Below are 15,672 nucleotides of genomic sequence, written 5' to 3' on the forward strand. Positions count from 1 at the left end.
AGTATGAAAAAGGGAGCCTCCTTTCCATACCATGCTTTACCCCAAAGAGAAAAGGATAGGTAAAAAGGCTTTGAGATGAAAGACATCTTTTTTAGTATAAACTCTCATCAATTCTTTGACTGAGTGAAGTAATATTTTAAAAGTTATCTAAACTTGCTAGGAGAAAACATATGACATGAATTCTGATTATAATGTATTAGTAGACTGTAAAGTAGATCCTTCTCAACTTATTCTCAATTTTGGCTGCTCTTTGGAATTACCTGGGGGAGCTTTCAAAAACAATGATGCCAAATCGAAGCCCAAGGATTCTACTTAACTAGACTGGGGTGCAGCCTGTAAAGATTCCTCTGGTAATTTTAAGTGTAACTAAGACTGAGAACTACCATTCTAAGCTCACAGGTGATTATTTTAACGTCAGGTTAACAAACCATCTTCTATCTAGTAGTTTACTAGATTTAACACCAAAAACACCCAAGTATGTGAAGTTTAGGGTAACACTAAATATGCAGTTTTTACATAATGAGTAAATGTACGGACTTTATTATTTTTTTTTTAATTTTTATTTATTTATGATAGTAACACACAGAGAGAGAGAGAGAGAGAGGCAGAGAGACAGGCAGAGGGAGAAGCAGGCTCCATGCACCGGGAGCCTGATGTGGGACTCAATCCCGGGTCTCCAGGATCGCGCCCTGGGCCAAAGGCAGGCGCCAAACCGCTGCGCCACCCAGGGATCCCCAAATGTACGGACTTTAAATGTGACATGTTTTATTTATTAGAATTTGAGAGAATGGTGAAGTTGCTGCAGTTTAAATTCCATAAAGGAAACAGGATTTCAAAAGGGCTTGGGCAAATGTTTGGCTAAGTAGGAATTCCATCCAGATAGGATCTAACAGGAGGGCAGCATCATATTCATCTTTACCTCTCCAGCTTAGACACACCATTGTTCCCCTAAATTAAATCGAGGATGAAAGCCAAGCTTGCAACTAAACTTAAAAGACTTTTCTCCCTCAGAAAATAGCTGGTACTCATGAAGTTCATTGTATAACTTCAGTAGTTCAGAGGAAATGTTAGAAAATTAAAAAGAAACTAAGTAATTGCAGTTGAAAATATTTTATTTTGGAAAGCATATGGTCTTATTTTAAAGACATTGAGCAGATTTGCTTCAATATCAATTAAGTAAAAACGTGTCCACTTGAAACATTTATCAAATGAAGTATTCTGTTACTTCACAAAATGGATATTTATTACAAAGAAAAAGAAATAATTATGACAAACCAGGACCGGACTGGACTACTAAGTCTTTGAGGGCAACAACTAGGTCTCATTCATCTTTGCACTTCAGTGCCAAGCACCCAAGAGGTACTCAATAAATATAGGTTGAATTAAACAGTTTAATATTTAATTTATTTTTAAAGATTTTATTTGTTTGACAGAGAGCACAAGCAGGGGGAGTGGGAGGGATAAGGAGGCAGAGGGAGCGGGAGAAACAGGCTCTATGCTGAGCAGAGAGCCAGACTTGGGGCTTGATCCCCAGGACCCCGAGTGGAAGGCAGACGCTTAACCGACTGAGCCATCCAGGCGCCCCAGAATAGTTTAATCTTTCAGACTGGCATTAGTCAACTTCAAGTTCAGCAGACATAATGTTAGAAGATACTAATAAAAATAACAAAATTATTTAACATGCTACATGATTCAAAGAGTATCTTTCATATAGATACCCCGCCTAGTTAAAATCATATAAAAAATTTTAAAAGAACAATGTTGGATACCATGAGAAGGGAAGAAGAAACAAAGTTGATTCCTCAGGACAATCTTAATATAAAGATGTGAAAGCCATATAGTAACAATTTTACAGCTCTAAGTGACCTTACATAACAGTTCATTCCAAGAAAAGTGTCACATGATCATATGGAATTGAAAAATAACACAGGAATTCACATCAAGCTCTTGTGGTTTGAGATGGGCTTGGAGTTTTATCTGGAGGGAAGGAAAGACAGGGAGGGGTCGGAGGGCATTCAAGATGAGACTGTAAGAACAGTCAAGTCTAGCGTTAGAAAAGTACAATGTATTTTGGAAATTAAAAAAATAATTTGATAGGAATACAGTATATATGAGAGAAAAGACAAGGCAGGAAAGGAGTATATAATGCTCAACAGAGGCGTCTGGACCAAAAATACAGATACTAAGAATAAATGGCTTTTAAGACACTAATAAAGTAACTTATGGAGGACAAATTACCTGATGCTTTTGTATTCTATCATTTTGAGGGAGTTAAGAATAACAAAAACATCCAGAGTGTTAAGGAATGTATATTCTGATTATAATTTTTACCTCAACATTTTTTCAAAGTTGCATGGCATATAAACAGATGTTATGAGTGAGAGTAGAGTGATGAAACTCATTTGTGTAATAGTTTTTCTTTTTTAAAACAGAAAATGCTTAGTTTCTAACCTAAAAATTTTTAAGTAGAATGAAAAAAGATATGGCAGTCGGTCACCCAGAGAATGATCTATTCCTTAAGGTATAATTTAATTTGAATAGAAATTATTATTTAGAAATGAGAAAGCTGAATTCCATTCCTTCTGTTCTTATTGCTTATAATGAGTAACTGGCATAGCTCTTACCCTATTCTTAGCATGAAACTTGGCACTTGACACTATACGGATGTCAATGCAATTTAGACTGGGAATTCAATTATTGACTAAATACTAAAATGACAAAATAGTGTTTTTGTTGAAAATTACCACACAACACTCCAAATTTCACGTGTTACATTTTGGAATTAATTTTTTTCTTACGTAATAAAAAAGCGCCCAGTACTGTGCAAAATGTCAAACATTCAAAAGTGTAATATAGTATATTGAAACAACTTCAAAACTGTCAACATTCTGCCAATGTTTCAACTAGTCCCCTTTTTTCTCTTCTGGAATATTTAAAGAAATCCTCAGACATGCTACAGTTTATACATAAATATTTCAGAAACTATTTCTAACAGATACAGACTTAATGTAAAAAAGACATATTGAAGGAGTCTGTTCCTCCTGAAATCTATCCCTTCTCAGTATATGGCTCAAGCCAAAACCTTACAGTCATCCTTAACTCATCTTTCCTTCCTAACCTACAGCCAATTTGGGAACCATACTGAAAAGATTCTGAACCTTCTATGCTATCCTCTCTCTCACCTACATTCTATCACCTTTTGCCTATGCTATGGCTACAGCTCCCTAACTGATGTCCCTAGTATGCCAGAACCTCAAAGTATTTGGACTTTTTCCTTCTGCCTAAAGTGCTTTTCCTCCAAAAAACTGAACTATCACTTCCTTGAGGTCTCTTGGAATTTGATCCTACTGGAAAGGCTTGTCGTAATCTTATGTCTAAATAAGATGGCAAAAATTGCCACCCCCCCCCATTAACTTATCACCTGTGACCTTTTTTCTCTATCATCTGATGTATTTACTGTTAGATTATAAGCTCCAGGAGTGCAGATGTCTTGCTAATTTTATATACTGGCATTATCACCAGTGTCCAAAATAGTAGTGTCAGGCAGACACGGTATAGGCATAGAAGTATTTAATAGTGAAAATTATTTGATAGCTAACAGATTAGAACAGACTTTAAAAACTAAAGAATGTGAAACTATGAGTAATTGAAATTCATCTAGGAACTACATCTTTTGAGAGCTTTGCTAGATTTTTTAAATAAAGGCTACCAACAATTTAAATCAAATTCTAGTACACGTGTCCTATTTAAACAATGGATTATGTACCTGAAAACAGACCTGTCTTTAAAACAGTGTCATCATAATGTCAAATCTCCACTCAGCAAACAAAATCATTGGGAATCAGAAATAAACAACACCAAGGGCCTCTTTTCAGGTTACATTAAGTCTCATGTATCAAATTCATTTCAGACCTTCAACCACTCGTTCTCTTGCCCTCCGTCTCTGAGCCATTCAAAGTAGGTTAATTTAAATCAAGAAATTATTTTAACCGTTCCACTCAATGTCTTCACAACATAGCTTACATTTTCATGGAGAAAGGGGAGCTAGCCTACCACTTACTATGCAGATGTCAGAATTTAGAAATCAAGACCAAGAAGGAATTTCGCATGCCTTAACTGCTACCTGCTTCAGTGTGACTGAAATGCTGAGATTCCAGTACCAGGTGATAAATTTAAGGTCTCTCCAGCCTGTTGTATTCTTACTACTCTCTATCTGCAATGCCTACCCTGGAAGAGAGGAGCAGCCTGCAACCAGTAGCAGCACATCAGACAGCAAGTTTACTCGCCGTGCAAGTTAAGCGAGTTTCTTAACCTCTCTGAGGCGGCTTCCTCCTATATAATAGGAGCTCACAACATCTGGCAAAATTAGATAGGATAATCTGTCAAATGCCTTGCAACTGTCTGACAGTGTTTTCCCACAACATAAGCAGCTATTACCTCGCTCTAGTTCTTCCATCCCCCCCCCCTTTTTTTTTCCTTCTTCTTCTTCATTTATTTCGCCAAGAACAGTGCACTGTAAGAGCAACTCTAACAACAAAACTGGGGGCAAAGGAGACAGAGTCGTACACGCCGGACGCGTGACTTACACGGAGGCCTGTCAGAAAACTAGTTTTTGTTTTCTCTTTACGAGAGGAGAATGTTGTTGCTGCCGGGACTATGCCACTGACTTAAAACGCCGGCTGGCTTGTAACTCGTGTTGTGGTGAAATTCTACGTCCGTTCATGGATTTAACGGAGTCGGCATAATGTGGGCGACGACGGTGGAAAACTGTCCCCGGGTCCCCGGGTCCCCAGGGCGGACGCCTCCCTGACTGCGGAATGCCGCCGGAGAGCTACATCTGAAACGCAGAACTGGCGACAACAGGCCCCCCACCCCCACCCCCACCCCCACCCCCGGCTCCGGCTCCTCTCCGCCTCCTGCAGCCGCCGCTGCTTCCCGCTCAGCGCGAGCGGGAACCCCCGGGGCCGGGCCTCCCGGGGCCTCGGCGGAGCGGGACGCCCACCGGTGACCGTCCTTTCAGGGAGACGGACGGCTGCACGGAGAAGGAGACTTCTTGGGCGCGGCGGGGAGAGCGAGGCCGACCTGAGGGAAGGGTGGGGGCGGTGCGAGAAGTCCGTCCCTCGGCCGCTGCGCGCGGCTCCAAGGGCCCCCGCACCGGCGCCGCGGGGGGAGCTCCGGGCCCGGCCCCACCCGGCCTCGCTTCCGGAGAAGCGGCGGTGGAGCGGGACGGGGCCTGGAAGACGGCCGCGGGGCCCCGGAGGGGAAGCAGGCCGCGCCCAGCACCCAGGCCTCCGGCCGCAGGCCAGCCCGGGGGGCCCGGTGCGGAGAGCGCCGCCGCCCCTCCCCCCGCCCGCCGCGGTACCTGCACTGCGCGGCTGAGGAAGGTGCCCGCGTCGGCCGCCAGCTTCTTCACGTTGAAGTCCATGATGTTCATGCTGGGCGGCAGCCGGGCTGGGGCGCCGGGAGGGAGTGGCGGGGGCAGACGTGGTAGGTGGAGGGAGGCGGCGCCAGGCCCGCCGCCGCAGCTGTCGTTTCCGCGAAGGGGAAGCGAGAGGGTGGGGCGAGGAGAGCGAGCGAGGGCCTCGGGGCGGGCCGCGCGCCCCGGGCGGGGGTGGGGGGGTTTGGGGGGCGGCGGCCGAGACCGAGGCGCTGGGAGCTGAGCGTTAGCGTCGGCGCCAGCCGCGGGGGGCGTGCGGGACACTGACGCGCCGGTAATCCGCCGTGGGGGGCGGGGCCTCGGACGGAGGAAGCCGGCGCCCGCCGCGGGGTGGAGCCTTTCCAGAGGTTCTCGCGGGAACAGCGACCCCTCCTGGGTCGCGGCGGCGCATCGCGGGGCGCGCCGGAAGTTGGGGCGGCGGCGCCGCCGGGAGGTCGCGCCGTGGCCTCCAGAGCCGAGTGGCTGTGGTCGGCGTGCACGTTAAGCCCCTGGAAACCGCAAGCAGAGATAACCCCAATTCTTCCCCCACCTTTTTTTTTTTTTTCTAAAGATTTATTTATTTGTTCATGACAGACCCAGAGAGAGAGAGGCAGAGGGAGAAGCAGGCTCCCTGCAGGGAGCCCGACGCGGGACTCGATCTCGGGACTCCGGGATCACGCCCTGGGCCGGAGGCCGGTGCTCAGCCGCTGAGCCACCCGGGCGTCCCCCTTTTTTTGTTGTAAGAGAAAATTGGAAAATTGTAGCGTCGGATTACACCCTCCGTGAGATCAGAACCAACAGTTCGCTGTCATCCTGTAGCACCCGGTTGCAGAATAGGGTTGAAGTCATAGTCCCCACCGAGTCGGTTGTTCATTCAGCATGATCGGGGGTCTTCTGTGTACCAGGACTGAGTCAGGGGCTGGTCAAGACTGTCCCGGGCTGCAAGGAGCTCGCAGTTCGGTTACTTGACAACCGTCCGGGTCTTCACGCCCCCACCTGAAGCTCTTTTAACAGTTTGCAGCTGCAGGGACTTTGTGACTGCCTGGATTACCGGAGCAACACTCTAGGCCTCCTATGTGCAAAACTACGGTGACGGGGGACACGGAGTGCCAGGTGGAGGACACATAGAAGTATAAAGTGGTGAGTGAGATAGATTAACTCTTAAGCCCTAACATCCAGCCTGGGGGATTCTTTTTTTTTTTTTTTTTAAGATTTTATTTACTCATGAGGGACAGAGAGAGAAGCAGAGACACAGGCAGAGGGAGAAGCAGGCTCCATGCAGGGAGCCCAACGCGGAATCCGATCCCCGGTCTCCAGGGTCACGCCGAGCTGAACCGCCGAGCCACCCGGGCTGCCCCAGCCTGGGGAATTCTAATGACAAATGAGAATATGATGCGGAATCTGTGCAGGAGCCCACGATCCCATGTGACTTCCTAAGCATCTTTCATGATACAGCCTAAACTTGAATTAAGTTAAAATAGGTGCTTGCACAGAGGGAGAGACAGTATTTCAAGAGTAAGAAAACAGTCCCATGTTATTTTTTTGTCGCTGTGTCTTTGACATTAGGGCTGGGAAAATGCAGGCCCAGCAGGCAACGAGACGAGCCCATGTTCGCACTTAAGTGATTTACTGAAGCAGTCTCAGAAGCCCTAGCTGTTATTAAAGGCTGAACGATTACTTCCTAAAAGACATAACGAACAGCAGATACATATAAAAATATTCGGTTTTTTTTTTTTTTTTTTTTTTTTTTTTTTTGTGGTGGTAACAGAAGCAACTGCTTCTTTCTAAGGTAACTCCAAAAGAATGAGTCTCCAAGACGGAAACCACTTCATATATCTGTCATCTGTTTTCCCAGAAATAAGGAAATGTGTAATCAGGAATCTTGTTTTTCACTTACTGTCCATTTTAGATTTTTATATAGAAAAGCACTTTTTTCTAGACGTCTACTTTCACAATCGGTATATTTGCCATAATCTATGGCATAATTGTTCTATTTTAGGATCACAAGACTGTGTCGACCATTAAAGGAAAAAATTCTGAATCCTCTTCCTCAAACATGTAGATCTTCCTAACTTGAAAACAACAACAAACTGTTCACTTCTTCCTATTGAGCCCTTCAGGGCTATAATACTGTTTCTGTTGTTTCACTGAAATCATAAGACTTCCATTCCCTTACTATCCATTTCTTCCCTGTTTGAATGCAGTTGACTTACACTGCTGTAACTATACCTAAATAGCATTCTTGAGGTTGCCAGTTATCCTCTTGATTAACTCATCGGCTTTTTCTCAGACTTCACAGTGACTAGTCACTACCTTTCCAACAATGCACTCCTTTAGAGACCCTTATAATTTCCTGGTTTTCTCTCTACCTCCTGGACTTGCGCATTCTATTGTGCTAGCACTTCTGATGGCTTTACTGTACATATTTTTTAAGTTGAATATTTAGCACTTTTTTTCTCTTTTCTTTGATTAGTTTCTTAATCATGACTTCAATTATACCACTTCGTTTTTTTTTTTAAGATTTTTTTTTTTTTTTTTAAATTAATGAGAGACACACAGAGAGAGTCCCTGACGCGGAACTTGATCCGGGTCTCCAGGATCAGGCCCTGGGCTGAAGGCAGCGCTAGATCGATGAGCCACTGGGGCTGCCCACCACTTCATTCTTTTATGCATTCATTCAGTAAATATTTTTTGGACATCTGCTATGTGCCACACGGCATTAGTCTTGTGGCTAGAAATACGGCAGGCAACAAGACAGATAGCCCTTGCTGTCACAGGAGTTTGTGACTAATCTGGTAAAACAGAAATTGAATAAGCAAAGTGTAGTGAAATGCCAAGGAGGAATCCAGAGTGCTTTTAAATGCTCACTTCCAGCCTGTACCTAGTAACCTGAATTCTAATTTGGAGGTTTGGTCTTTCTGTAAGAGTTCTAGATCACCTTTTAATGCTTTCTTTTTCTGCCACCTACACTAACTTCTTATTCCAGTACAAAGTGTTATGAAAGTATTTTAAAAATCATACAAAGTACTGAATACCTGAAGTGTCCTCCAAAATTTATAGCTTAATAAACAAACTCTTTATAAAAATGGTATTGTAGGTAGTATATGTGTTTTAATTTTTTTTTTTTTTGCTAGTGGCTGACAAGGTGTTCATTACCTCATGTCTAAACCAATGACATCTAAAGTGGTGGTATACATACTTCACTAGGGTGTGCAATATGATCCACTGGAGTGCAGAAAAAATATTGGAAGTTTGGTTTGTATTTTATCTAACATGGGAAAAATTTGTTTCATTAATTTTTTCAAAAATACAGGTTGACACTGGTGTCCTTTGTTTGCACTCATAATTTAAACACATGTCACAAGTAGTAAATGAAGTATCCTAAGGGAAGAGTGGGAGTTTCAAAACTTGGAAGAACCGAAATTACTAATCTCTTTTAATTATTTGCATCAGTGTATGGTAACATACTACAGTGTGGCTGGTTAAGTGTAATTGTAGATCATATTATTGATCTAGTTTTAAATAAACCACAAAAATGGGCAAGTAGCCTGAAGTGTTTTCCCCACCCTCTTATACTGTTGGTGGGCATGCAAACTGGTGCAGCAAGTCTGGAAAATAATATGGAGGTTCCTCAAAAGGTTAAAAGTAGAACTACCGTATGACCTAGCAAATGCTCTACTAGGTATTTACCCAAAGGATACAAAAATACAGATTCAAAGGGGTACACACGCCCTGATTTTTTTTTTTTTGTATATTTTATTTATTTATTTGAGAGAGCAAGAGAGCAAAGCTCACCAGTGGTGGGGAGGAAGAGGGACAAGCAGACTCCACACTGAACCTGGAGCCAATGTCAGGCTCATTCCCACAACACTGAGATCATGACCTGCTGAAATCAAGAGCAGGTTGCCCAACCAGCTGAGCCACCCAGGTGCTCCTACTCTGATATTTATAACAGCATTATCAACAATAGCCAAACTATGGAAGAGCCCAGATGTCCTTCGACTGATAAATGGATAAAGATGTGATACATATACAGTGGACTATTACTCAGCCATCAAAAAGAATGAAATCTTGCTATTTGCAATGACGTGGTTGGAGCTGGAATGTATTATGCCTAGCTAAATAAATCAGAAAAACAAATACCATATGTGGAATTTAAGAAACAAAACAGATGAACCAATGGGAAGAACAAAAAAGAGAGGGAAGCAAACCATAAGAGACTCTTAAAGATAGGGAACAAACTGAGGGTTGATGGAGGCAGGTGGGGGGGATGGGCCAAATGGATGAGGACTATTAAGGAGGGCACTTGTTATGATGAGCTCTGGGTGTTATATATAACTGATGAGTCAATAAATTCTCCTGAAACTAATATTAACTAACTATATAGTTATATAGTTAATATATAAACTGTATATTAACTAGAATTTAAATAAAAATTTGAAAAGAAAAAAGTTTCCTCAAAGAAACCATCATTAAAGATGAGTAAACAAGAAATGCCAGAGTTGAATATATCAGGAAGGCTGTTGAAATATGGATTAAAAGATTAAAACTTGGTTCCAGCTTTTAAGGAATTCAGAATCTAGTGGGGAAGACAGACTCATAAAGTAAAACACAATGTGAAAACCAGAACTATGAAAGTTTGAATAAGAATGGTGGGAGGGGTACCTGGATGGCTCAGTAGGTTGAGGGTTAGACTCATGGTTTTGGCTCAGGTCATGATATAAGAGTCATTGAGATCAAACCTTCCATAGAGCTCCAAGCTCCGTGGAGAGTTTGCTTTGAATTCTCTCTCCCTCTGCCCTTCCTCACAACTTGTATGTGTTCTCTCTCTCAAATAAATAAATACATCTTAAAATTTAAAAAAAAGAGGATTGGGCAAGAGTGAGAGGAAGGGGGTATTAACTAACAGGGTAATAGAGGTGATAATTAAGACTTTTCGGTTGGCTTTTGATTGAATTCATCTGGAGGATTGAAGTTTGAGGGTGGGGAGAGATGATGAGACTTTTATTTGAAAATATGTTTTTGGCAGTGTGGATAATGAGTAGGGGAAGGGCAAAGACAGGTAGAAAGGCCAATTAAAATTCTGTTGCCATAATTCACCCTGTACTCTGCTATCTTGAAATCTTGAATTTAGAAATTTATTTTTGACCAAAATTCCCTCTCATTTGATCTCTCTGATGCCTTTGCTCATTTAGTGTGTTCTTACTATCATCAAAGCCTTCAGGCCGGTGGCTCATTACTTATCCTACTGATTTTTAACTCTCACCAGCACTCTCAGTTCCCTGTATCCTTCTGACCCATCAACCTATATTATGAAATGAATGTTTTCTTTGCATGCTCTCAAACTGTCAAGCATTGTTAGGGAAAATTGCACAAACTTGTAGGTGGATGCTACTACCAATGCGTGATTGCCCCTTTCCATTGAACCGTTAAAATTGCTTTGAAATGCTTTACTTCCTAATTAACTCCTTTTCACACTCTGCAAACCCTACTGTAAAATTTTGCCACTCCCATTAGGATAAAATGTGGAAATTTCACATATAAGTGATATGTGGTATTTGTCTTTCTGACTTCACTTAGCGCAATAAGTCCATCCATGTTGTCACAAATGGCAATATTTTATTATCTTTATGGCTGAATAATATTCTGGGTTATATGTCATGTATTCTCTTTATCCATTCATCAATTGATGGACACTTAGGTTATTTCAGTATCTTGGCTGTTATAAATAATACTGTAATGAAGGAACATGGAGGTGCAGATATCTTTTGAGTTAGTGTTTTCATTTGTTTCAGGTAAATACCCAGGAGTGGAATTGCTAGATCATATAGTAGTTCTTTTTGGAGAATTTCCATACTGTTTTCCAGAGGAGCTGCACCAATTTACATTTACATTTGGAGAATCTACATACTGTTTTCCAGAGTAGCTGCACCAATTTACATTTGCACCAGTAGTGCACAAAGGTTCTCTTTTTTCCACATACTCACCAACACTTGTCATTTCCTGTCTTTTGAAAATAGCCAGTCTAATAGGTGTGAAGTAGTGGTTTTGATTTGCATTTCCATAATGATTAATGATGTTGAGCATCTTTTCATGTACCTGTTGGCTCTCTGAATATTTTCTTTGGAAAAATGTCTACTTAGATTTTCTGCCCATTTTTTAATTGGATTTTTTTTTTTTTTTTTTTTTTTTGCTATTGAATTGTATGAGTTCTTTATTTTGGATATTAACCTCTTATCAGACATATGACTTGCAAATATTTTCTCCCATTCAGTAGGTTGACGTTTGATTTTGTTGATGTTTTCCTTGCTTTGCAGAAGCTTTTTAGTTTGAAATAGCCCCACTTGTTTGTTTTTGCTTTTGTTACTTTTGGTGTCAGATTTAAAAAAATCATCACTGAGATCTATGTCAAGGAGTTTACTGCTCATGTCTTCTTTATGAGTTTTATGGTTTCAGGTATTATATAAAAGTCTTTAATCCATTTGAGTTAATTTTTGTGTGTATTGTAATATAGTGGCCCAGTTTCATTCTGTTACATGTGGCTGTCCAATTTTACTGTCACTATTTATTGGAAAGACTATGCTTTCCCCATTCTTTTCGGCTCCTTTGTCATAAATTAATAGACCATATATGTGTGGGTTTATTCCTAGGCTATCTGTTCTGTTCTATTGATCTATGTGTTTGTGTTTTGACAATACTATACTATTTTGATTACTATAGCTTTGTAATACAGTTTGAAATCAGAGAGTGTGCCTCCAGCTTTGTTCTTCCTTATTCAGATTGCTTTAGCTATTCAGGGTCTTTTGTGTTCCATACCAATTTTATGATAGTCTGTTCCAGTTCTGTGAAGAATGTCATTGGAATTTTGATATAGATTGTATTGAATCTGTATGTTGTTTGGGTAATTTAGACATATTAACAATACTGATTCTTCCAATCCATGAGCATGGAATATCTTTCTATTTATTTGTGTCTTCTTCAGTTTCTTTTGTTAATGTCTTATAGTTTTCAATATACGGATCTTTCACCTCCTTGGTTAAATTTATCACTAGGTACTTTATTCTTTTTGATGAAATTGTAAATGGAGTTGTTTTCTCAGTTTATCTTTCTGTTAGTTCATTATTATTGTTTAGAAACACAACCGATTTTTGTATATTGGTTATGTATCCTGCATATCTACCGAATTTCTTTGTTCTAACAGTTTTCTGGTGGAGTATTTAGGGTTTCTGTGTATAATATGTCATCCACAAATAGTGACTGTTTTACTTCTTCTTTGTCAATTTGGATGCCTTTTATTTCTTTTTGTTGTCTGATTGCTGTAGCTAGGACTTACAGTACCATGTTGAATAAAAGTGAGGCGAGTGGACATACTTGTCTTGTTCCTGATCTTAGGGGGGAAAGCTCTCAGTTTTCCACCATTGACTATGATGTTAGCCATAGGTTTTTCGTATATGACCTTTACTGTGTTGAGATATGTTTCTTGCAAACCTATTTTGTTGAGGGTTTCAATCATGAATGGATGTTGAATTTTGTCAGATGTTTCCTGCATCTATTGAGATGATCATATGATTTTTACACTTCATTTTGTTAATGTAGTATATCACATTGATATATTTGTAGATGTTGAACCATCCTTGCATCCTGGAATAAATCCCACTTGAACATGGTATATGATCCTTAATGTATTGTTGACTTTGGTTTGCTAATATTTTGTTGAGGATTTTGCATTTATGTTCATTAGGGATATTGGCCTGTAATTTTCTTTTCTTGTGGTACCCTTGTCTTGTTTTTGGCATTAGGGTAATGGCTGGCTTTATAAATGAGTTTGGAAGCATTCCTTCTTCTATTTCTTGGAAGAGTTTGAGAAGGATCAGTATTAACTGTACTTTGAATGTTTGATAGACTTCTCCACTCCATCTAATCTGTCTGGCTCTGGACTTCTGTTTGTTGGGAGGTTTTTGATGACTGAGTCTATCTCCTTTTAAGTAATCAGTTTGTTCAGATTTTCTGTTTCTTCATGATTTAGTCTTGGTAGGCTGTATGTTTCTAGGAATTTATTTCCTCTGGGTTATCCAGTTTGTTGGCACATAATTGTTTTTAGTAGTCTCTTGTAATCCTTTGTACTTCCGTGGTATTAGTTGTGACATCTCCTCTTTCATTTCTGACTTTTGTTGAGTCTTCCCTTTTTCTTGGTAAGTCTGGCTAAACATTTCCCAATTTTGTTTATCTTGTCAAAGAAGCAGCTTTTATGTTCATTGATCTTTTCTATTGTCTTCTTAGTCTCTATTTCCACTCTGATCTTTATGTCCTTTCTTCTACTAACTTTAGGTTTTTATTTATTTATTTATTTATTTTTAAGATTTTATTTATTTATTCATAGAGGCAGAGACAGGCAGAGGAAGAGGCAGGCATCATACAGAGAGCCTGACGTGGGACTCGATCCAGGGTCTCCAGGATCACGCCCTGGGCTGCAGGCAGTGCTAAACTGCTGTGCCACTGGGGCTGCCCTAACTTTAGGTTTTGTTTCTTTTTCTTTTTGTAGTTCCTGGAAATGTAAAGTTAAATTGTTTGATTTTTTTTTTTTTTTTTTTTTTTTTAGGTAGGCATTTATTGCTATGAATTTACCTGTGAGAACTCTTTTTGTTGCAGTACATACATTTTGGTCAGTTGTATTTCCATTTTCATTTGTCTCAAAGCATTTTTTTATTTTTCCTTTGACCAGTTGGTTGTTTAGTAGCATTTTAATATCCACATATTTATGAATTTTCTAGTTTTCTTTTTGTAATTGATTCTTAGTTTCATATCATTGTGTTCAGAAAAGATACTTGATATGATTTCAGTCTTCATAAACTTTTTTTTTTTCAGTCTTAATAAACTTATTAAGACTTATTAAAAAAAAAAAAAAAGACTTATTTTGTGGCCTAACATATGATCTATCCTGGAGAATGCCCCCCCCCTCCCCCCCCGCCGTCTACTTGAGAAGAATGTGTATTGTGTTGCTTTTGGGTGGAATATTCTATATAAATCTGTTAGGTCTATCTAGTCTAATGTGTTATTTATTTATTTATTTATTTATTTTAAATATTTTATTTATTCACGAGAGACAGAGAGAGAGAGAGAGAGGCAGAGACACAGGCAGAGGGAGAAGGAGGCTCCATGCAGGGAGCCCAACGTGGGACTCCATCCTGGGTCTCCAGGATGAGGCCCCAGACTGAAGGTGGCGCTAAACCACTGAGCCACCCGGGCTGCCCCTAATGTGTCATTTAAAGCCAATATTTCTTAATGATTTTCTGTCTGGATTATCCACTGATGTAAATGGGGTAATAAAGTCCTCAAATATTATTGTATTGCTGTCTATTTCTCCCTCTAGGTCTATGAACATTTTCTTTATGTATTTAGGTATTTCTATACTGGATTAATAAATATTTACAAATATTAAATTATATTGTTGGATTGACTTTTGTCATAATGCCCTTTGTCTCTTATTATAGTCTTTACTTTAAAACCTAGTTTGTTTGATGTAAATATAGTGACCCCAGTTTGTTTGGCTTTCGTTTGCATAGAATTCCCTTTTCATCCTTTTACTTCCAGTCTTATTTGTTCTTACATCTGAAGTCTCTTGTAGGAAGCACATGAAATGGCTCTTGTTCTGTTACCTATTTAACTATTCTAGGTTTTATAGTTGGAGAATTTATTCCATTTACACTTAAAGTAATTATTGATAATTATGTACTTATGACATTTTGTTAATTATTTTCTGGATGTTTTATAGTTCCCATCTGTTCCTTTTTTCTTCTCTTGCTCTCTCATTTGTGGTTTGATTTTCTTTAGTATGCTTAGGTTCCTTTATCTTTTGTGTATCTACTATGGGATTTTCCTTTGTGGTTACATGAGGCTTACATATAATAACCCATATATATAGCAATCTATTTTGAGTTGATAACAAGTTAAGTTTGTTTGCATGCTAAAGCTCTACATTTTTACTGTCCTTCCCTTCGCCCTTGTTTTATGTATTTGATATCACATTTTACATTTTTTTATCCTGTGTGCTCCTTAACTAATTTTTGTAGTTATAGTTACTTTTAATTTTTCTTTTTTTTTTTTTGGATATATATTTTTTTTTGTTGGAGTTCAATTTGCCAACATATAGTATAACACCCCGTGCTCATCCGGTCAAGTGCTCCCCTCAGTGCCAGTCACCCAGTCACCCCATCCCCCCTCCCATGTCCCCTTCCACTACTCCTTGTTTGTTTCCC

General features: G+C 40.1%; 1 protein-coding gene and 1 long non-coding RNA gene across 5 annotated transcripts in view; one reads left to right on the forward strand and one right to left on the reverse strand.

The window, feature by feature from the left end:
* The window catches only part of SH3GLB1 (SH3 domain containing GRB2 like, endophilin B1), a 37,334-nt gene extending 31,587 nt beyond the window's left edge, over window positions 1–5,747 (reverse strand). For all 4 annotated transcript variants that reach the window (XR_012000787.1, XM_026004824.2, XM_026004823.2 and 1 more), the window contains exon 1: window positions 5,363–5,747. Coding sequence is in view for 3 of the 4 variants with exons in the window: in XM_026004824.2 (XP_025860609.1) it covers window positions 5,363–5,434 (72 nt within the window). In the remaining variant the exon portion in view is untranslated. The remainder of the gene's footprint in view (window positions 1–5,362) is intronic.
* A 32-nt stretch (window positions 5,748–5,779) lies between these two features.
* The window catches only part of LOC140598386 (uncharacterized), a 35,860-nt gene continuing 25,967 nt past the window's right edge, over window positions 5,780–15,672 (forward strand). The window contains exon 1 of the long non-coding RNA XR_012000788.1: window positions 5,780–6,556. This is a non-coding gene — a long non-coding RNA (uncharacterized lncRNA). The remainder of the gene's footprint in view (window positions 6,557–15,672) is intronic.

The sequence above is a fragment of the Vulpes vulpes genome, chromosome 3, assembly GCF_048418805.1.
Source record: "Vulpes vulpes isolate BD-2025 chromosome 3, VulVul3, whole genome shotgun sequence".
In the NCBI taxonomy this organism is placed as follows: Eukaryota; Metazoa; Chordata; class Mammalia; order Carnivora; family Canidae; genus Vulpes; species Vulpes vulpes.